This window comes from Pristis pectinata, chromosome 2 (assembly GCF_009764475.1).
Source record: "Pristis pectinata isolate sPriPec2 chromosome 2, sPriPec2.1.pri, whole genome shotgun sequence".
Taxonomy (NCBI): Eukaryota; Metazoa; Chordata; class Chondrichthyes; order Rhinopristiformes; family Pristidae; genus Pristis; species Pristis pectinata.
This window is the reverse complement of record NC_067406.1, coordinates 132,566,842-132,589,400: the sequence shown is the minus strand read 5'-3', so window position 1 is coordinate 132,589,400 and position 22,559 is coordinate 132,566,842. Positions and strand designations below refer to the sequence as shown.

The 22,559-nt window shown below is 43.9% G+C and overlaps 1 protein-coding gene across 5 annotated transcripts in view; it reads right to left on the bottom strand.

Moving 5' to 3' along the window:
• The window catches only part of LOC127582098 (PH and SEC7 domain-containing protein 3-like), a 336,591-nt gene that overhangs the window by 121,855 nt on the left and 192,177 nt on the right, over positions 1–22,559 (bottom strand). For all 5 annotated transcript variants that reach the window (XM_052037102.1, XM_052037138.1, XM_052037119.1 and 2 more), the window contains one exon: positions 5,782–5,979. In XM_052037102.1, the coding sequence (XP_051893062.1) occupies positions 5,782–5,979 (198 nt within the window). The remainder of the gene's footprint in view (positions 1–5,781; positions 5,980–22,559) is intronic.

Below are 22,559 nucleotides of genomic sequence, written 5' to 3'. Positions count from 1 at the left end.
TTGGTTGGTTGATAAATATTGGGTAAGCCACCAGAAGAATTCCGGTCTTCTTATACATCCACGAGAGGGCCGATTGGATTTCATCCTGAAGATGGCTTCTCCAGTAAAATAGTGTCCCTTCACTGCACTGCTGAGTCAGTCTGGATTATGTGCTCAAGACTATAAAGCACTTTAAACTGAATTGAACTGTCAGCCTGCAAGAACTCAATTAAAAATGTTTGCATTAATCATGCACAGTGAAATTACTGAGCACAGAGTCTATGAGATATCATGAAGACATTTATTTAGCTATGTTGTGGCAAGACCAAAGATACTGAAAAGTGGCCCATTTTCCACAGATTGAATATTCAACAGGATAAAATGGTTCAACATCCTTCACCTTAACTGGCAACTTGCTCTGGGCTACAAGCTCCATGATGTTGCATCTCAATTTTATGCTCCGTGCAATAGGATTTATTTTGACCTACAGCTCATTCCTGACTACCACACTGCAACATTCAGGCACAGGAGGCATAGTCATACAGCATGGTAACAGGCCATTCTTCCCACTACATCCACGCCAACCAGTGGGCATACATCCACATTAATCCCACCTTCCAGCACTTGGCCTGTAACCTTCTACGCCGGAGTGATTTGTACTCATCTAGACACTTCTTAAATGCCGTCAGCAACTCTGCTTCCATCACTCTCGCTGGCAGTGCATTCCAGGTACTCACCACTCTCTGGGTGAAGGTGGTCCCCTCTTGCGCTAAATCTATTTCCTCTAGTTTTATTCACCTTGGACAGGATGAGCAAGCTAGGGCTTTTCTCTTTGAAGAGGAGGAGAACGAGAGGTGACTTGATGGTGTACAAGATGATAAGAGGCACAGACTGAGTGCACAGTCAGAGACTTTTTCCCAGAGCGAAAATGGCTCACACGAGGGGGCATAATTTTAAGGTGATTGGAGGAAGTTATAAGGGGGATGAAAGAGGCAAGTTTGTTGTTTTTTTTTTTACACAGAGAGTAGTGGGTGTGTGGAACGCACTGCTGGCAGAGGTGGTGGAGGCAGATACATTAGGAACATCTAAGAGACTCCTAGACACATGAATGATAGAGAAATGGGGAGCTATGTGGGAGGAAAGGGTGAGATAGATCTTAGAGCAGGATAAAATGTTGTCACAACATCATGGTCCGAAGGGCCTGTACTGTGCTGTAATGTCCTATGTTCTATGATAAGGGGAAAAAAATTTCCTGTGGTCTACCCTGCCTATATCCCCCATAATTATATACAGTATACCTCACTCATGTTCCGTCTTAACTTGTCTGCTCCAGGAAGAACAGACCTAGCTTCTCCAGCCTCTCCTCAATTAAAACGACCCATCCCAGGCAACATCCTGGTGAATCTCTTCTGCACCCTAACTAGCGTTATCACATATTTCCCATATTATGGTGATCAGAACTGCATGGAGTACTCCAGCTGAGGTCTGATCAATGCTTTAACTTGGAGCATAACCTCCCTGCTCTTGTATTAATGAAGGCCAGTATCTCACTTACTTCTTAGCCATGTTATCTACCTGTGCTGCCACCTTCAAGGGTCTTTAGACTTGCACGTCAAGGTTCCTCTGATCCTCAATACTCCATAAGACCCTACCATTCATGGCATTTGTCCTCGTCTCATTAGTAATCCCAAAATGTACCTCGCGTTTATCTGGAGTAAACCCAATCTGCCATTTCTCAGCCCATTTCACCAAAATTGATACCACCCTGTAGCCCAAGATCACCCTCCACACTGTCAACAACTCCACCAGTCTTCGTGTCAGGAGTCAGGAGCAGACTGAGCAGTGCAGTACAACAAGCTGCCAGCAGACAGCCCAAGTAGTCCCACCCTGTCATTACATAAACACCACTTACTCAATCAGCAGATTATCATGGAACAGTGCAGCACAGAAAAGGCCCTTCGGCCCACAATGTTGTGCCGACATAGCTATTCCCTCCTACCTACAGGATGCCCATATCCCTCTATTTTCCTCTCATTCATGTGCCCATCCAAGCCCCTCTTAAAAGCCCCCAATGAATTGGCCTCCACCACCCCATCAGGCAACACATTCCAGGCATCCACCACTCTCTCAGTAAAAAAAAAATTGCCCCTCACATCTGTTCTGAACCTACCCCCTCTCACTTTAAATACATGCACTCTGGTATTGGATCACTCAATAATGGGAAAAAGATATTGCTTGTCCACCCTATATATGCCCCTCATAATTTTAGACACTTCCAACAGGTCACCCCTCAGCCACTCCAGAGAAAAGAGCTCGTTTGTCCAGCCTCTCCTGATAGCACATGCCCTCTAATCCAGTCAGCATCCTAGTAAACCTCCTCTGCACCCTCTCTAAAGCCTCGACATCCTTCCTAAGGTGAGGTGACCAGAAATGCATGCAATACTCTAAATGCGGCCTAACCAGAGTTCTATAGAGATGCATAACTTCTTGACTCCTATATGCAATACCTCGATTAATGAAAGCAAGCATTCCATAAGCCTTCTTAAACACCCTATCTGTGTAGCCACTTTCAACGAGCCATGGACTTGCACCCCAAGGTCTCTCTGCTCTTCAACACTGTTAAGGGTCTTGCCCTCAAGAGTGTGCTGCCTCTTGACATTAGTCCCACCAAGTGCAACACCTCACATTTATCCAGGTTGAACTCCATCTGCCATTTCTCTGCCCACATCTGCAACTGATCTATATCATGCTGTATCTGTCACCAGTCTTCCACACTATTCACAACTCCACCAACCTTTGTATCATCTGCAAACTTACTAACCCACCCATCAGCATACTCATCCAGGTCATTTATGTACATCACAAACAGCAGAGGTCCCAGTACAGATCCCTGCAGAACATCACTACTGACAGGCCTCCAGCCCGAATAAGTCCCTTCAACCACCACCCTCTTCTATGGGCAAGCCAGTTCTGGATCCACACAGCCAATTCTCCACTGACCCCACGCATCCAAACTTTCTTGATTAACAGATGATATGGGACCTTGTCAAATGTCTTACTGAAGTCCAATATAGATGACATCCACAGCTCTACCTTTATCAGTCTCTCTCACCTCCCTCAGTAACCTGGGGTATATCCCATCGGGCCCCAGGGACTTATTCACCTTAATATTGTTTCGGAGACCTAACACTACCTCCTCCTTGACCTCTAAATGCCCTAACACGTTTACGCCCTCTGTTCCAATTTCTGCGTCCTGCATGTCCCTCTCCGGGGTAAATACTGAAGAGAAATACTCATTCAGAACCTCACCCACATCCTCTGCATCCAAACATAGATTCCCTTCTTTATCCTTAAGTGGTCCTACCCTTTCCCTCCTTACCCTCTTATTCCTGACCTACGTATAGAATGCCTTTGGATTCTCCTTAATCCTACTTGCTAAAGACTTTTCATGGCCCCTCCTGGCTTTCCTAATTCCTTTCAAATTGATTTCTTTATAGTCCTCACGTGCTCTATCTGATCCTAACTTCTGAAGCTCTACATACTTGTCCTTTTTCTTCTTGACTAAGTTCATCTTCTCTGGACATCCAAGATTCCCTTATTTTGCCATTCATGTCCTTCCTTCTAACTGGGACATACCTATCCTGTACCCTATGCATTTGATCCTTAAACACTTTCCACATGCTTGACGTGGACTTGCCAGCAAAAAGTTGTTCCCAGTTTACTCTACCTAGTTCCTGCCTTATGCCTTCATAATTAGCCCTGCTCCAATTTAAAACCCTCCCGCTAGCCCCATACCTGTCCTTATCTATAGCTATCCTGAAAGTTAATGGTCTGTGGTCACTGCTCCCCAATTGCTCACCCACTGATAGGTGAGTCACCTGGCCAGGCTCATTACCCAACACCAGGTCCAGAATAGCCTCTCCCCTTGTTGGACTGTCAACATATTGATTTAAGAACCCCTCCTTGATTCTGCCCATGCAACCCCCTTGCACTAAAAAGGTCCCAATTTATATCAGAGAAGTTGAAGTCTCCCATGACCACAACTCTGTAATTTTTTTTTTGCATATTTCCCTCATCTGTTTGCATATCTGTTCAACGTCCCGGTGGCTATTGGGAGGTCTATAGTACACCCCCAAGAGAGTGATTGCACCCTTTCTACCCATATAGATTCTGTGTCCGAGCCCTCCATAATGTTTCCCCGGATTGCAGCTGATATATTATCTCTAATTAGTATTGCAACTCCTCTCTCTCTTTTATCCCCCCTCGCTATTCTTCCTAAAACTTCAAAACCCTGATACATCGATCACTCATTCCTGTCCCTCCCTCGACCAAGTCTCTGTAATGGCCACAACATCATAGTTCCATGTACTGATCCATGCTCTAAGTTCATCACTCTTGCCCATAATACTCCTAGCATTAAAGTACAAACACTTCACACCATTTGTCCCATCACATCTGTTATTAGGAATCTGCCTAACACTACATTCCCTGACATCAGCCCTCCTGCCCGTTCCCTCACTTACTGACCTGTTGTTCCGGTTCCCATCCCTCTGCCATTATCACTGACTTATATGTCATGAAATTTGTTGTCTTGTGGCAGCAGTACAGTGCTAGACATAAAATTACTATAAATTACAAAATAAATAAATAGTGCAATAATAAAGGAATAACAAAGTAGTGTTCATGGACAGTTCATAAATCTGATGGCGGAGGGGAAGAAGCTGTTCCTGAAACATTGAGTGTGGGTCTTCAGGGTCCTGTATCTTCCCCCCCCCCCCCCCAATGGAAGTAATGAGAAGAGAGCATGTCCCGGGTGGTGAGAATGATGGACGCTACCTTCTTGAGGCACCGCCTCTTGAAGACGTCCTCGATGGTGGGGAGGGTTGTGCCTGTGATGGAGCTGGCTGAGTCCACAATCCTCTGCAGCCTCTTGCAATCCTGTGCATTGGAGCCTCCATACCAGGCTGTGATGCAACCAGTCAAAATGCTCTCCACTGTACATCTATAGAAATTTGCAAGAGTCTTTGGTGACGTACCAAATCTCCCCAAACTCCTAATGAAGTAGAGCCGCTGGCGTGCCTTCTTCGTGATTGCATCAATGTGTTGGGCCCAGGCTAGATCCTCCGAGATGTCGACACTCAGGAACTTGAAGCTGCTCACCCTTTCCACTGCTGATCCCTCAATGAGGACTGGTGTGTGTTCTCAAGACAAGATTGTGGCCAAGCAAGTTCAGGGAGATACCTGTTAGGCACTGTGAGTTTGGTTCTCAGAATGGTGATCATTACTTTTGGAAAATAAGGGTCAGCAAGGCGAGGGGGGAGGGGTAGAGAACAAGGGCAGCCCAGCCCCTCAAAACATAGCATTAGGGAGTGGGCTATTCAGCCCTTCAAGAATACTCTATCAATCGAGCCTTAATTCCATCTACCCATCTTACTTCCACAATCCTCAATAACCAAGCCAAACAAAACTCTGTCTTAAAATGTACAACTCAATCATAGCTCAACTATTCAGAAGTCCTAGACCTTCACCATCCTTTGGTAGAGGCATCATTCCTGAATGGTCTGGCCCAAATCTGATGAGAACCCCAGTTGTTTACAACCCCTACATCAGAGAAAAAATATAATTTACCCATGCAACTTTTAAATTATCTTTAAAACACAATTTGAGCATCCTTTAATTGAGGAATAAGAGTCTAGTCAATGCAACAAGTTGTCTATGCAATTATGTGCAACAAATCAGTCAAATTCAGATCAGCAAAAGCTTCCTGCAGACATTAAACAATAGAGAGGAGCAAAGACTTACTTTTTACCCAAGTGTCGTGCCACATCGGATCGCTTGAACCCTTCTAGATTGTACAACCGCTTGGCCAACCTCCTGGCTGCCTCCAGGTCACTCTTATTGCCATTGGTCACCACATCAGTGCCGCAGTGGAGTGATGACTGCTCTGTGCTGCCCATTTCAAAGTCCCCATCCGGGCGCATTTCTTTCAGGCCACACTCACTGTGATAAAAGGGGAGGGAGGGTAAGGTGAAGGGAGACAAGAAGGAGAAAATACATGAACTTCCAGAGTCACCGACATCTTAATACCACAAACCTAGGCAAACACCTGGGAATTTCTGGAAAGCTACAGGGACCAACTTGTTGAATGGAGACAAAAAAAAAGAAAACAGTTAAAAGAGATGGTTGGCATTCTAGAGAGAGCGAAGTTTACATTGGGCATCTTTAACCAATCCATTTTAAAGTGTGCAAGCTAATAATCACTGACTCAGCTTTTCAGAAGAAAGACCTAGATCTTCACCATCCCTGAATAGTTTGGCCCTAATCTGATCATATGCTCACATTTGTACCTCCAACATCAGAAGAAAGAAGACAACTTACCCATGCAACTTTTAAATCATCTTAAAACACTACTTTAACACCCTTAATTTAGAAAGTCCAGTTGTTTTACACACTGCCTCATTTTTCCATCCATTGAAACCAGCATTTGAGCCAATTTGGTTTGGTTAAAATGACCCTTAACCTTTACTATCCACAACTTCATCAGGACCCGTGAAAGTGAGCTGGTTTCAAGCAGATAAAAACAACCAGGTTGAGAAATGCTGAAAAGCTGGATAATTGGAGGTTAGTTAATTTAAATGTCGAATGCCGATCTCAAGCTCAGCATCAAGAGACGAGTACAGGCTGAAGAATTCTCCTACACCACACACCAACATCAGCCTCCAATCCAGGCTTTAGGTTATTGGATAAATTCTGATCAAAAACAGCTGTAGAATACTAATCAATTCTTTGGAGTAATAAAACAGACTCAGAATCTGATCAAGCAGAAACCAGACATTCCAATGATTAGTCTAGATGAGCAAGTGCGTTTACCATGGAATTTGGCACTTTGGTAGCAAACATTTACATAGCATCGTGCCCAGAAGTGCCACACCATTAAATATGAGGAGCAATCACACTGCAGCTCCTGATGTGGAACACTGTTAGATCACATCTCCTTCCACACAGGAGGCCATTCAGCCCAACAATCGTGTGCCAGCTGACAGAACAGTCCCATTAATTTTCCCCTGGAACCTATTCTTCTCACATTCCCACTGACACCACCCAAATTCTAGCATTTCCCTGCACACTTGGGGTAACTTAAGAGTAACTGACTAACCTACCAAACTGCGTATCTTTGGGATATGGGAGGAACCAGAACACCCAGGGGAAACTCACATGGTCATAGGGAGAATGTGCAAACTCGACACAGACAGCACTAGAGGTTAGGATTGAATCTCCTTTAATTCAATCTGCCAATATTGCATGGATCAGTTTGAATTCAATGGCTTCAGGGCTCAAGGAGAAGGCTACATATTGCTTCAGGAGAACAAAGAGGTTGGTGGGGCATTCTCATGAAAGGGGGCCTGAAAATCCTTTAACACCTTCTTTTGGGGCTTGGAGTCAAGAGTCATAGAGTAATACTGCACAGAAACAGGCTCGTCGGCCCAGCTTGCTCATGCTGACCAAGATGCCCATCTAAGCTGGTCCCATTTGCCTGCAATTAGCCCATATCCTTCTAAACCTTTTCTATCCATGTATTCCTATCCATGTACCTGTCCAAATGTTTTTTTTTAAAATGTTGTTATTGTACCTGCTTCAACCACTTCATTTAGCAGCTTGTTCCATATACACACTACCCTCTGTGTGACGGTAGTGTGGTACCCCTCAGATACCTTTTAAATCTTTCTCTTCTCACCTTAAAGCTATGCCCTCCAGTTTTTGGTTCCCTTTTCCTGGGAAATAAAGAGTGTACATTCATCCTACCTATGCTCCTCATGATTTTATACACCTCTATAAAGTCACACCCTGTCTCCTATGCTCCAAGGAATAAAGTCCTAATCTGCCCAACCTCCCTATACCTCAAGACCCTCGAGTCCTGGCAACATTCTCGTAGACCTAGAGAAACAAAGGGCTGCAGATGCTGGAATCTAGATGAAAAACACTATGATGCTGGAGGAACTCAGCAGGCCAGGCAGCATCCGTGGAGAAAAGGCAGGCAGTCAACTTTTCGGGTCAGGACCCTTCTTCAGGACTCGTAAACCTTCTTTGCAGTCTTTCTAGCTTAATGACATCTTTCCTACAACTGTGTAACCAAAAGAAGCAGTTCTGTGGGCGTGGGTCTAAGTAGTTTTGTTTGGGGTCTTATACCATGTTCAATGTGCGATACCAAGAACATTACACATGGAGGAGGTGACCTTGTACGTGCAGTCACGCACACAGGGCTTCCCCCCCCCCCCACAGTCTCCCACTAAAATGGAGGGTGGAAATCAGGGTGAGGTATGGACCAGTGAAGAGGCAATGGTGAGAGTGGAGATTCAGGCGAGTGAGGTGATTGGAATGGAAGGGAGAGACACAACAAAAAAAAATCAGAGTGGACTGGGGTAAAGATTGGCAATGGGAGGTGAGGAGTACATCAGACAGGAGTGGAGAGGGAAGGGGGAGCGAAGGGACGAGAAAAATAACACTCCAGATATGAAGAGAAAGCACCAACGTGCTTTAAGAAAGAATCCTCACAGAATCTTCATTACTGGCCTCCCTGGCAGTGACCCAGGTAGGGGTGAGGTCTTCACTAATCCACAAGCAGATCTTAAGCTATTGGTTAACACCTGCTCCAGTGCTCAAAGCTCACTGTTCAGTTACATACGTGCAGTTACGGAAAGTCATGCGACATGCATCAACTGGCGCTGCACACCAACTGACATCACAGTGCCTATCCACGTAAACATGCTTCATATTCATGGAGGGCCAGGATATAGTCTATGGATGTTCACAATATGAAGTATCCATGTGGATTTAGGTAAAACTCTACAGGATAGCGCATTTAAATGTAGCATTGCAATTTCTCAGCTGGGATCCGGGAAGCATACTATGCTTGGGAGAGCAGATAACTTTGGACTGTGGGTCCTAAGACGTTCCAGCAGTGGGGAGACATCCTCACCTGTCCAGGTCTGTGATATAGTATTGTTAGAGAATAATTGACCTGGTTAATCATTCGGAAAGTTAAAAAGGTAAAAGGAGATAGAATTTGGTCTGAATTCAACAAGCAATTAGAACATAGAACATTACAGCACAGTACAGGTCCTTCAGCCCACGATGTTGTGCCGACATTTTATCCTGCTCTAAGATCTAACGCTTCCCTCCCACCTAGCCCTCCATTTCTCTACCATTCATGTGGCTATCTAAGAGTCTCTTAAATGTCCCTAATGTAGCTGCCCCCACCACCTCTGCCAGCAGTGCATTCCACGCACCCACCACTGTGTGCAAAACTTACCTCTGACATCCCCCTTATATCTTCCTCCAATCACTTTAAAATTATGCCCCCTCATGTTAGCCATTTTCACCCTGGGAAAAAGTCTTTGACTGTCCACTCGATCTATGCCTTTTGTCATCATGTGCACCTCTATCAAGTCACCTCTCATCCCCCTCCTCTCCAAAGAGAAAAGCCCGAGCTCACTCAACCTATCCTCATAAGACGTGCTCTCCAATCCAGGCAGCACCCTCTCCAAAGCTTCCACATCCTTCCTATAATAAGGCAACCAGAACTGAACACAATACTCCAAGTCTGGTCGAACCAGAGTTCCATAGAACTGCAACATTGCCTTGTGGCTCTTGAACTCAATACCCCACTAATGAAGGCCAACACACCATACGGCTTCTTAACAACCCTATCGACCTGCACGGCAACCTTGAGGGATCTATGGACGTGGACCCCAAGATCCCTCTGTTCCTCCACACTGCTAAGAGTCCTGCCATTAACCTTGTATTCTGCCTTCAAATTCGATCTTCCAAAGTGTATCACTTCACACTTTTCTGGGTTGAACTCCATCTGCCACTTCTCAGCCCAGCTCAGCATCCTATCAATGTCCTGTTGTAACCTACAGCAACCTTCTACACTATTTACAGCACCACCAGCCTTCACCACAACCAATTATTATGCAGAAATGGATAACTAGCTCGTTGAGTCTCGATCCCTCTTCACACACTGCTCCACCGTCAGTGCCCTGGATCAAATTGATTTATTCTCCTGAAGCAGGTATTTGACCACAGAAGAAACTTAAAGAAATTGAGCAATTGCTCCAGAAAAATCTAAATACAGAAAGAAGAGAGACAAGAAAATGGCAAAGTTCATTGGTCCAGTGTGCATCAATCACATCTGCAACAAATCCATGTAAATTCCCACTCACAACACTTCATCTCAGCAATACTCTTCTTCCAAACCGACCACAAGCTCGCGTTTCCCACTTCTGTACTCTTCCTGTTTAGAGGAGACCACACACAGGCAGAGGGGTCTAAACCTTAGGTATTGCAGGCAAAATTCTAGAATCCCACATACAATTGAGAAACTATTTTGCTTCTCCTGTGGTTGGACCCCAGGTATTTCATTGTTGATAACTGGTGATGTCACAGCAGGTCATTCTTACTGTATAAATAATGCAATTCTTCATTCTTTGTTGCTAAGCAAATTTTTTCACCTCAGTTCTATTTCCTCCTTATCACAAAGACCACCCACTTACAACAGCAGTAGCATCTCTCCCACCTCCTTCTTTGCCCAAGTCCAACTGGTGCCATCACCACATGATAAACCATTCCAATATTCCCCTGAATGGGTTCCAATCATCTACCATCCATAAGAAGACATTGCCAGGACTAGCGGGCCTGAGTTATAGGGAGAGAGTAGCCAGGCTAGGTCTTTATTCCTTGGAATATAGGAGAGTGAGGGGCATTAAAATTATGAGAGGCATAGTAAGGTGGACAGTAACAGTCTTTTTCCCAGCGTAGGGGAGTTCAAAACTAGGGGGCAAAGATTAAGGGTGAGAAGGGAAAGATTTAAAAAGGGGCAACTCTTTCCATAGAGACGGTGGTGAGTATATGGAACGAGCTGCCAGTGGAAGTGGTTGAGGCAGGTACAATAATATCATTTAAGAAACACCTGGATGGGTACATGGAGGCGTGAGACTTGGAGGAATATGGACCAAATGCAGGAAATTGGGACTAGCTGGGTGAGCACTTTGGTCGGCAGGAACTCATTGGTCCGAAAGGTCTGTATCCGTGCTGTACTGCTCTGTGGCTCTATAAGTTTTAGCTCAATCAAACTCTGTTGCATGAATCCTGACCAATAACACATCCACCACACCCATTCCTGCTGACCTACACTAGCTCCTCAAGTTTAAAGTTTTCATTCTTTTCTTCAAAGCCCTTCAGGGTCTCATCCATTCCCACCTCTGGGACCTCCACAGACCTTAGGGCTCCCATTCTACTGGTAGCCCATTCTGTCACCACTTGCTGTTCCACTGTTGGTGCTACAGCTTCAGACAGAGGTCCCACCCACTCAGATTCCTTCCTTCAAGTCACTCAAGCTTTCTGTCTCGACCAGGTCGAACGCAGTCAGATTCTGCTCAGCACCTTTAGGCTACACAGAGGGGACTTGTGGCATCGTAACTCAAACTCTTGGAAAAGGTGAAGAAAATTGATGCCGGCTCTCAATAACTGTAGCAACAGTCGAGTTTAATGAGTCCTCTTCTATGCATTATCATTTTCTTCCCCCAAGGTTTTGCAGGGAGATGTGAGAGTAAGGAATTGTTTCTGTGATTTCAATGAAGTACATTAAACTCTATCTGACACAAGCAACTGATCAAAAAACCCATGTGCAACCTGGTTCAGAGACAAGCTAAGGACTGATTAATGGCAGAAACATTTCCTTTACACATAGAGTGTGTTAAGTACACTTGGAGAAAGATGTTAATGAAGAAACAACAGGATTCTGCAGTGATGGTGGAGGACGTGTGAAGAACATTGGTACAAAGGCACTAAAGAGATAAGCAAAATAGTCCTCTTTATAAGCATCATATGATGATCATATAATTCCCCAGTGAATTAAGGATCAGAAGAAAATGCTAAAAAAAATTGAATGGATAATAGGTTGAGCTAAGTTTGCTTCTAAATGGCAGTCAATTTATGCACAGCATGACCAGATATAACTTAGATAAAACTATTTTTAGTGATGCTGCTTGAGAGATTAACACAGGTAACTTCCCTGCACACCTTTGATACAGTGCCAATGAATTCTTTATATTCAACTTGAAGAAAACAAAGCCCCAGTTTAATGTCTGATCTGAAAGATAGCACCTCCAACAGCGCAGAACTCTCTCAGTACTGCAGTGCAGTGTTACCTCACACTTTGAGTAAGATAAGAACCCCTAACCATCTTATTTAGAAAATACATAGCTTGTTGCCCACTGAACTATAGGTGTGTGTGAGAGAGACATTAAAAGCAAACACAACAACATGTTTGCACAGCATTCCTGCTCCATTTTAAACCAAAAGCTGTTCTTCATAAAATTATAAAGACAGACAAATAATATAAATGGACAAATGATTTAAATTCATTATACTGCCCATTCTTTAATTTGATGCTGTATAATATATTAAGTGCTAAAAATTTGACAAATTATTAGTTTAAAAAATTGCGGCACAAGTTACACAAAGTACAAATTGGAGTTTCTGATCTTTTACAATGGTTTATAACCACTCCCATCTACAAAATTGGCCAGGCATCCAGAATGAAAGAACAATCATGATGAAGTTCCACTTGTGACTTTTAAAGATAACATTTTAAATTAGGATTTTTAAAAAATATAACTATAAACTAAAATGGTTCTGTAATTTTGGTCATTTTAAGTGATTTAAAATCAAATGATTAGCTAAGCTCATTAAAAATGTTGAATTTTTCTGATAAACCCAATTTTTCAGGATTAATGAAAATGCACGAGGTTACTACTCCTTAATATTTCAGCACAGCAGGGAAGATTCTATACTACAAGTAAATGAAACTTTCCACAAATACATCCAATCCTGTAGATGCGAGGAAGCTTTTACCTTTGTGCTTATGCAAGTAAGTTTGGGGAGAAACCCAAATCCTCACATCACCGGAAAGTCAGTACAAATTTGAAAGCATTTCTGCTCATTTTGCTGCAAAAAGTAGAAACTCTACCTCATGTTTTATACCTGCCCTTGACTGTTAGAATAACACAGAATTAGATTGCATGGACAAAGCGTTTGCTAACATCACAAATGAACTTTTAAAAAAAAACACACTTGGAAATACTTAATACTAATTCCAGCATTGGCAGAATTTTGTGTGTCTTAAGTTATTGGTATTGTTTTGAGCACAAGGACATTGATTAAGTGTCAAGGAGTTACAGAATTACAATAAATAATTTTAAAGGAGGGAGGAAAATAAATGATATTTATGTAAAGGCAACAGCAACTCGGAACACTATTCTGTGCTGTAACTGGGATAAAGTTAACATGAAGGTACAGCAAATATTAGGAAGGCAAATGGATTGTTGGCTTCATTGCAACGGGGATAGAGTTTAAAAATCAGGCAGAGAAACTGCAGATGCTGGAGTCTAGATGAAAAACACTATGATGCTGGAGGAACTCAGCAGGCCAGGCAGCATCCGTGGAGAAAAGCAAGCGGTCACCGTTTCGGGTCAGGAGCCTTCTTCAGGACACAGTCAGACAGTCTTGCTACAACTGTACGGAGCATTGGTGAGATGACACCCACAGTACTGTACATGGTTTCAGTTTCTTTATTTAGGTTATTGTTCTAAATACCAACAAAAACTATACAATACACATTTTAACTACAGCAGTATTAGCTCACCTGGCAGAGGATTCTGTGCTAACAATCACTGAAGTTATCATGTTTCTATTCCTTCACAGGATATGGTGTCAGACTCTATTCAGTTTAATTCTGAGGCACTTTAGAGGATAATTAAGAGTTAATCAGAGTCAATGCAGAACTGGTTTGCATACTGAACAGACCATACCAGGTTGGTAGGTTTCCTTCCCCATGTCTTGGTTTCCTGGTTACTTTTGTGTTATAAACTTTATATCTATGTTTTTCTTTTAAACTAAATACAACTCAAGTAGTAATGGTGGTATTTGATTCCATTTCTCCAGGTTAATCCAGTGAAGTAATCATGTAGCATTAGAAAAACTTCAGCTGCAGTGTAAACTTCATGTGTGCATCAGGCCAGGTAGAGTCAAGCCATCCTAACAATGGATCCGGGTTCTAACCTGCAAACACTCCTGCCCATTTCAACAGATTAACATTTTGCATTTCCCATACAAGCTCTCCTTTTCCCTGTTCTGGGTGAGAATGCTCATTAAGAGAAGCAGCACTTCCCTCGTTGAACTTAAAGGTTGAGAGGGAGAGGAAGGTAGTTGAGCTGATTCAAACCAAGGCTTTAAAAAAATGAAGTGAATGTTCCCCAATTTATATCACATGCAAAACAAGGGCTTCACAGAGGCTAAAACAAGACTCCTGGTTCAGCTGTTTGGACTACCTATTCATGAAACTTTCTCTCTCCTTTAAGACGTTCCCAAAACCTCAATACTGTTAAACCTTACAAACCTCTATCTTAAATTTTGTTGGATTACTCTAAAGAGAAGCCCTGGAAATTTTACAATGTTGTAAAGGATTTTTGTTTTGCAATCAAAACAAATCAGTTCTTTGATAATTAAGATAACATGGCTACAACATACCTGGTCTTATACACAGGACTTGGGTGGAGGAGAGAGGGATGGAGAGTACGGGGATGGACATGGGGGAAAACAGAGAAGAGAGCATTGGGGGGGGGGGGGAGGGAGGAGATGAAAAAAAGAGTATGTGTTAGGGAGGACTGAGAGCAGAAGAGGAGAGTTCGCTCAGGCAATGCAGAGTTGGCCATCCATGCTAAAGGTCGAGCTATTTGGGGAATGAAACAGCTGTAACAACAATGCAGAGTCAGACCATAGGAACAAACACGTCGGCCAGGCTTGCAGGCTGCACTTCCCAACTTTACACAGAATTCTTGGCAGGAATTTCCCATAATAAATCTCTGGACCCAATTAGGAACAGTACTTCTCCATTTCACCAAACTGCACAAGATTCTTGATACATTTGTACAGCAAAAAAAAAGTTGATTTTTTTTCCCCTCTTCCTTTCGACTGCATGCACAGACTCCGCTGTTATTTCTAGCCAATAATAAACCAGCCTCACATCCTGCCCTCATTCATTTCACCAGGAACAAGGCAACAGATATCCACCCTGCACCCAGGAGAACCACACGCAAGTGATCACTTTCCAGTTTGTTGGGTAATAGCAGTCAAACACTACTCTCAACATGCTCTGCCCCTTCCTCTCCCCGCGCCCCCACAACCTCTATTTATTGGCATCGTCTGCTGGACGCGTAAACTGCATTCACCGTGTATGAGAAATGCTGAAAGCAAGGCAGACACACAGGAGAAAGTCTACAAGACCATGCTGCAGCCTTCTGGAGCAATGGTGGGGGAGTCCCAAAGGAGGAGTATAAAGGTGTGATTTTGTTCCATATTAATACCCCAGGTGCTGCAGAAGTCATAAATGACTAGAGGAGTAATGGGTGCACTCAAAACTTCATCTACAAATGTGAAATGCATTTGAAAGGGCAGGGGTCCCATAATCAAGACATAAATTGCCTCTCTAAAGACGGACTTCAGACAGAGGTTTATGCACAGAGCCTTGGTTCCTCTGACCCTTGCCTTCCGCAATCTCCTCCCTTGCTCGGTCTCAGTGGTAAATGTTGGGAACTGGATCTTAAATCAAACACAACAAATAAACAGAGGAGCGCAGTGTGACAGGGCCTGATGCTGCTCGCATGACTGTTGTGCTTAAGGGTCTGCCAGCAACCCCAAGTTTGAAAGGATTCAGCCAGATATTTCTGGGGAGTGTCCTATTTGCCTTGGCAAAAGTCTCTTGTTATTTTGTTCTCCGCTAGGAATCTTACTGCAGTCAACACAGACGTACTTTGCTCAGCCCCTCCTTGCCCTGTATTCAAACTGTCCTTTAGGATTTGTCTCAGCAATGTTCCAGTTGACAGCCTCTCTACTGACCTCATGAATCCATTGAGTCAACCGTTAACAGTGGCATTTGTTGCATTATAACACTCAATCATCAGTCATCCAGCACAAAAACAGGTTCTTCGGCCCACTGAGACCACACCAACCATCAAGCACTCATTTAGACTAAAGACATTTTATGATCCCTACACTCTCATCACCTGCCCCCAGATTCTACCACTCAGCTACATGCCAAGGGCAATTTACAGTGGCCAACCAAACTACCAACCCACACAGCTCTGGGATGTGGGAGGAAACTGGAACACCTGGAGGAAACCCATAGGGTCACAGGGAGAACATGCAAACTCCACGCAGACAGCACCAGAAGTTAGGATTGAACCTGGGTTACTGCAGCTGAGAGGCAATGACACTAATTAATGGCACCACTGTGCTGCCCAATCCTCCGCTGGTGAATATTTCAATCACAAATGGTGTAGTGCTCCAGTTACAATCCATAGCAATGGAGCAATACCAGGAGTGTTCAAACCTACCATGGCAGTTCAAGAATTTTAGTTAAGTTTCAATAACCTGGATCTGATGTTGGTGAAGACACAAGAGATTCTGCAGATGCTGGAATCTGGAGCAACACACACAACATGCTGAAGGAACTCAGCAGGTCAGGCAGCATCTATGGCGGGGGTGGGGGGGGGGGCGGTGTGGATAAACAGTTGACGTTTCAGGTCGAGACCCTTCATCAGGACTTCAGCAGACCCTTCATCCCAACTCATCCATGCTGACCAAGGTGTCCTCTTAAGCTAGTCCCATTTGCCTGTGTCCCTCTAAACCTTTCCCATCCATATACTTATCCAAGTGTCGTTATCGTAAATGCCTCAACTACTTCCTCTGTCAACTCACTCCATATATGCGCCAGCTTCTGCATGAAGAAGTTGCCCCTCAGGTCCTTTTTAAATCTTTCTCCTCTCACCTTATACCTATGCCCTCTAGTTTGTTAATACTCCAGGTGTGGCCTCACCAACACCTTGTACAACTGCAACATAACATCCCAACTCCTATACTCAATGCCCTTGCTGATGAAGGCCAGCGTGCCAAACACCTTCTTCTCCACAGTCTACCTGTGACACCACTTCCAGTGGATTATGTACTTGTACTCCTGGGTTCCTCTGTTCTACAACACTCCCCATGATGACCATCCCTAATCAGTCCTTGTCTATCCAAATGCTGGTAGATCCCTCAGAATCCACTCCAATAACTTACCCACCACTGATGTCAGGCTCACCAGCCTGTAGTTCCCTGGTTTGTCTTTGATGCCCTCCTTAAATAGTGGCACAACATTAGCCACCCTCCAGTCTTCCCGAACTTCACCTGCAGCTAAAAATGATGCAAGTATCTCTGCAAGGGACTCCACAATTTCTTCCTTGGTTTCCCACAAGGCCTGAGGATGCACTTGTTCAGACTCTGGGGTTCATTCACCTTCATGTGCTTTAAGGCTGCCAATACTTCCTCTTTGTTAATTCATACATGTTAAAACACTTCACTGAATGCATCATCTTTCAATGATAAATTACAAATAAATTAGGAATGGCATCAACAATATCTGCACATTCAAAACTGTCCCACTGTCACTGACCTTTTTACTATTACAGGACCCCATTAAACAATCCTAGTCATGCAGTGGCTAGTTATTCTATTATATATCCAAAAAAATGTGGTTGGTTGATTATTTATGCACCACATCCACATTTTGAAAGCTGTTTACTTACAGAAAAATGCACAGCATACATAAAACTCATTGTCAAACACAGGTTTAGTGCAAAAACAAAACCTAAATTTTACAAATGGATGTTTGGGGAGTGTTTTTCAGTGATTATCGGTTGACATTCAAGCTCTAGTTATCTTGAAGGGAGGAAAGCTTGCCATTCTTAATTGCTGAAAGATGTACATAATTCCATTCCAGGGTCGACTCTCTACAGCCTCTGAAGGCCACTCAGTTGTTTCAAACCAATTGTGAACAATGGTTCAAGAAAGGGAAATCCATCAGCTTCACAGGGCAACTGCATACACATTGGGAGTACTAGGTGCAGTTCTGGTCATCCCATTACAGGACGGATGTACATAGAACATACAACAGTACAGCACTGAACAGGTCATTCGGCCCACAATGTCGTGCCGATCTTGATGCCAATTTATACTAAGTGTCCTCCTCCTGTGTATCATCCATATCCCTCCATTCCTTTCATATTCATGTGTCTATCCAAAAGCCTCTTAAATTCCACCAAACTGCCTGCTTCCACTACTACCCCTGGTAACCCATTCCAGGCACCTCCCACTCTCTGTGTAAAAAAAATTGCCCCTCACGTCGCCTCTAACCTTAAAAGCATATTCTCTGGTGTTTGACATTTCTACCCTGGAAAAAGATTCTGACTGTCTACGCTATCTATGCCCCTCATAATTTTAAAAACCTCTCCCCTCAGCCTCTGACACTCTAAGGAGGACAACCCAAGTTTGTCCAACCCCTCCTTATAGCTCATACCCTCTAATCCAGGCAGCATCCTGGTAAACCTCTTCCGCATCCTCTAAGTTTCATCCATTTACAATGAAGAGTCATCACCCTGAACCACTAACCATTTCTCTCTTCACACATACTGTCTAGCTTGCTCAATACTTGTAGTTACTATTTCCGCAGTCTCAGAAACCTTATCTGCTCTAGGGACGAAACTGTGAAAATTGGACAAGAATCTGTCACATTACCCACAAACACTGCTATTCCTATTAATTAAAAACATTAACAATGCATTTTTTAAACCAACATTAACAATTGTCAAGTACATAAGGTGATAGAAGGCACCATCAACAGTACTAACAAGCAGCACTTACTCACTAATCATGTGCTCACTGATGCCTAGTTTGGGTTCTGCTAAGATCATCTGGCTCCAGAGCTCATTTTAAGATTAAGCTTGGTCCAAAGATGGACCAAGGATCCTTAGTCTAGAGGTGAGGTGAGACCTTTGATATCAAGGGAGCATTTAACTGACTCTGGCACTAAGGACTCCTTGTAAGGCTGAACTCAATGAGCATCAAAGGGAAAAGCACTCGAATGGGTGGAGTGTTGAAGTGATGCCTTACACAAAGGTGTGGTTGTTGAGAGGTCAAACATCCCAGTCCCAGGACATTACTGCAGGAGTTCCTCAGGGTAGTGTCACATCTTCAGCTGCTTCATCAATACATTCTTCCCTCCACAAGGTGACGACTGAGAATGTTTGCTGATAGTTGTACAATGTTCAATTCAATTCACAACTCCTCAGCAAATGAAACAACCCATACCTGCATGCAGCAAGATCTAGAAAACATCCAGGCAAAGGCTTATAAGTGGCAAGTTAACATTCACAAAATTGCCAGGCATTGACCAACTCCAACAAGAAAGATCTAACTCCCTACCCTTGACATTCAATGACACTATCATTCCCCGAATCCTCCACCATCAACATCCTGGGGGGGGGGGGGGGGGGGGGGCGGGGGCGGTGGTGTTGGGCAGGTTGAGAGGTGGGTCACCATTGACCAGAAACTCAACTGGACAAGCTGCATCAATACCAGGGCTACAAGAACAGGTTGGAGACTGGATATCCTTTAGTCAATAATTCGACTCCTGACACCCCAAAGCAGTTATGCCATCTCCAAGGTCAGGAGTGCGATGGAGTAATTTCCAATTGCCTGGTTGAGCGCGGTTCCAACAACTTTCAAGGGGGCAACATCATCCAGGACAAAGCAGCTCGCTGACTGACACTCCATCCAACATCCTAAACGTCGACTCCCTCCAACATCAGCAGTGAGTTTAAAAAATGCACTACAGCTACTCGCCCAGACTGCATCTCCCAAACCCGTGACCTCTACCATGAAAAAAAGACAAGGACAGTAGGCACCTACACATTCCCCTCCAAGTCGTACACCGTCCCGACTTGGAAATATATTCATGGTCCTTCATCATCGCTGGATTCAAATCCTAGAACTCCCTGTCCAACAGCACTGCCGACACTCCTTCACTACAAAGACCGCAGCAGTTTCAGGCAGTGTCTCACTACCACATTCTCAAGGACAATAACCGCTGGCCTTGGCAGTGACATCTAGATCTTGAAAAACTGTATATACTTTTAAAAAAAGCATTATGCAGATTTATAAGCAAGCATTAAGATGAGACGTGTCAGCTGTTCTCTGGTTTATTTTACCTGATCTTTAAAAACAAAATCAGGAATAAATCAATAATCTCTAACGTCTCTCTGGGACGTTATGTTGCAGTCGTACAAGATGTTGGTCAGGCCACACCTGGAGCACTGTGTACAGTTTTGGTTACCCTGTTATAGGAAAGGCATCAAGCAGCTGGAAAAACTGCAAAGAATGTAGCCAGGATTCGAAGGCCCAAGTGACGGGGAGGTTGGGCAGCCTAGGACTTTACGTAGGAGATTGAAGGATGACCTGATAGAGGTGTATCAAATCATGAGGGGCATGGATAGGGTGAATGCACACAGTCTTTCTCCCAGGGAAAGGGAATCAAACACCAGAGGGCAGAGGATTAAGGTGAGAGGGGAAATACAAGGCACCCGAGGGGTAGCATCTTTATGCAGTGGGTGGTGTGTATATGGAACAGGCTGCCAGAAACAACAACATTGCAAAGACACTTGGATAGGTACATGGATAGGAAAGGGTTAGAGGAATATGGGCCAAATGAAACTAGTTTAGATGGGCATCTGGTTGGCATGGATGAGTTGGGCCAAAGGACCCGTTTCCCTGCTGCACAACTCTATGCCTCAATATTGGAATGATTAATTAATGTCAGTCTGATAGTGTATGTTCATCAGTGAAAAAAAATACACAGTCTACAATCTGAAATGTTAATTCATATCGTTCTACAGTCCAATGTACAAAATCTAAGCTAGTGCTTCAGTGGATATTAGGGAGAACTGTACTCCCTACTAGTAGTATCAAGAAAAAATGCAAATTTTTAGATGAAATATTAAAGTCAGGGGTGGGGGGGGGGAAGAAAGAGGGGGGGCTCCATCCAGTCTCTCAAGTAGATGGAGAAGTTCCCATGCCCTGAATGATGAAGAACAGAAGAATTCCCATCAACTAACTATTATCTGTTAACCAACATCAACAGAAAACAGAAGACCTGATCATCATCTCATTCCTTCCTGTTGGAATGAGCTTTCTGCAATTTGGGTGCACTAGATTAAGTACTTCATTAGCCAAGAAGCACATCAAGATGTGCTCAGACCTTTTAAGATGCAAAATAAATTTACATCCTTTATCCTTGCACTATCACTTACATTGTTGTTTAATCTTTCCTGCTTGGCACCCAGTCACAGATCTTCCCTCTTTGCCGTCTTCCCATCCCCACCCTCCTCTGCATTTTTAATCTCGCTTATTGCAATTCTGATTAATTATTGAACCAAACCATTAATTGTTTCACTTTCCACTGATAATGTCTTGTCTGCTGAGTACTTCCGCTATTTACTGTATTTTAGATTCAGCATTGAGCAAGGCCCAACTCACCCATGCTGACCAAGAAACTCATCTAAGCCAGTCCCATTTGGCCCATATCCCTCTAACCCTTTCCTATCCATATACCTGTTCAAGTGTCTTTTAAATGTTGTTACCCGTCTCAACCACTTCCTCTGGCAGCTCACTCCAAATACATACCACCCTCTGTGTGAAGAAGTTACCCCTCAGGTCCCTTTTAAATCCTTCCCCCTCACCTTAAACTATGCCCTCTGGTTTTTGATTCCCTTTCCCTGGGGAAAGGACTGTGTGCATTCACTCTATGTCTGCCCCTCACCTTTACACACCTCTTTAAGGTCACCCCCTCAATCTCCTGCACTTCAAGGAATAAAGTCCTAGCCTGCTCAATCTCTCACTACAACTCAGGTCTTCAGTGTTTGTCTAATGTTTGGCAGTGTTTGTCCAGTGGCCTAACAAGTGAAGGAATTACGATATATTAGTGTCACAATGAACTGGTCAATTTGTGATGTTGATTGAGATTACAATCGGCCAAGGTTACAGAGAGAATTCCTCTACTCTTTTTCAAAAAAGTGCTGCAGGATCATTTACACCCACCTCAGAGGACAGATGGAACCATATCTCCTGAACTGCACTGATGACAGCCTAAATTTTGTGCGTCCATTTCTGCGATAGGACTTGAAGTCTCTAAGCTGGAGCCACAATTCTGGTAGGGCCCCATGTTAATTCCTGGGTCTGTGCCTAGTTAGCTGAACTTTACTGGTGTAATAATGTGGGCTCTGGAGGCTGGAGTGCTAACAGGTTAACAATGAAGAGATTGCAGATGCTGGAACCTGCAGCAACACAAAGCACTGGGGGAACTCAGAGGGTCAGGCAGCATCTATGGTGGGAGATGGACAGACAACGTTTCGGGTTGAGACCCTTCACCTGGACTGAAAGAAGGAGGGGAGATGGTCAGTACAAAAAGGTGGAGGGAAGGGGTGGAGCAAGAGCTGGCAGGTGATAGGAGGATCCAGGTGAGGACAGGCAAAGAGTGGAAATAGCCGGAGCAGCCGGAAGGTGATAGGTGGAAGTGACAAAGAGCAGAAGATGATGGAATCTGATAGGAGAGGAAGGTGGAGCCTGGAATAAAGGGACGGAGCATGGCA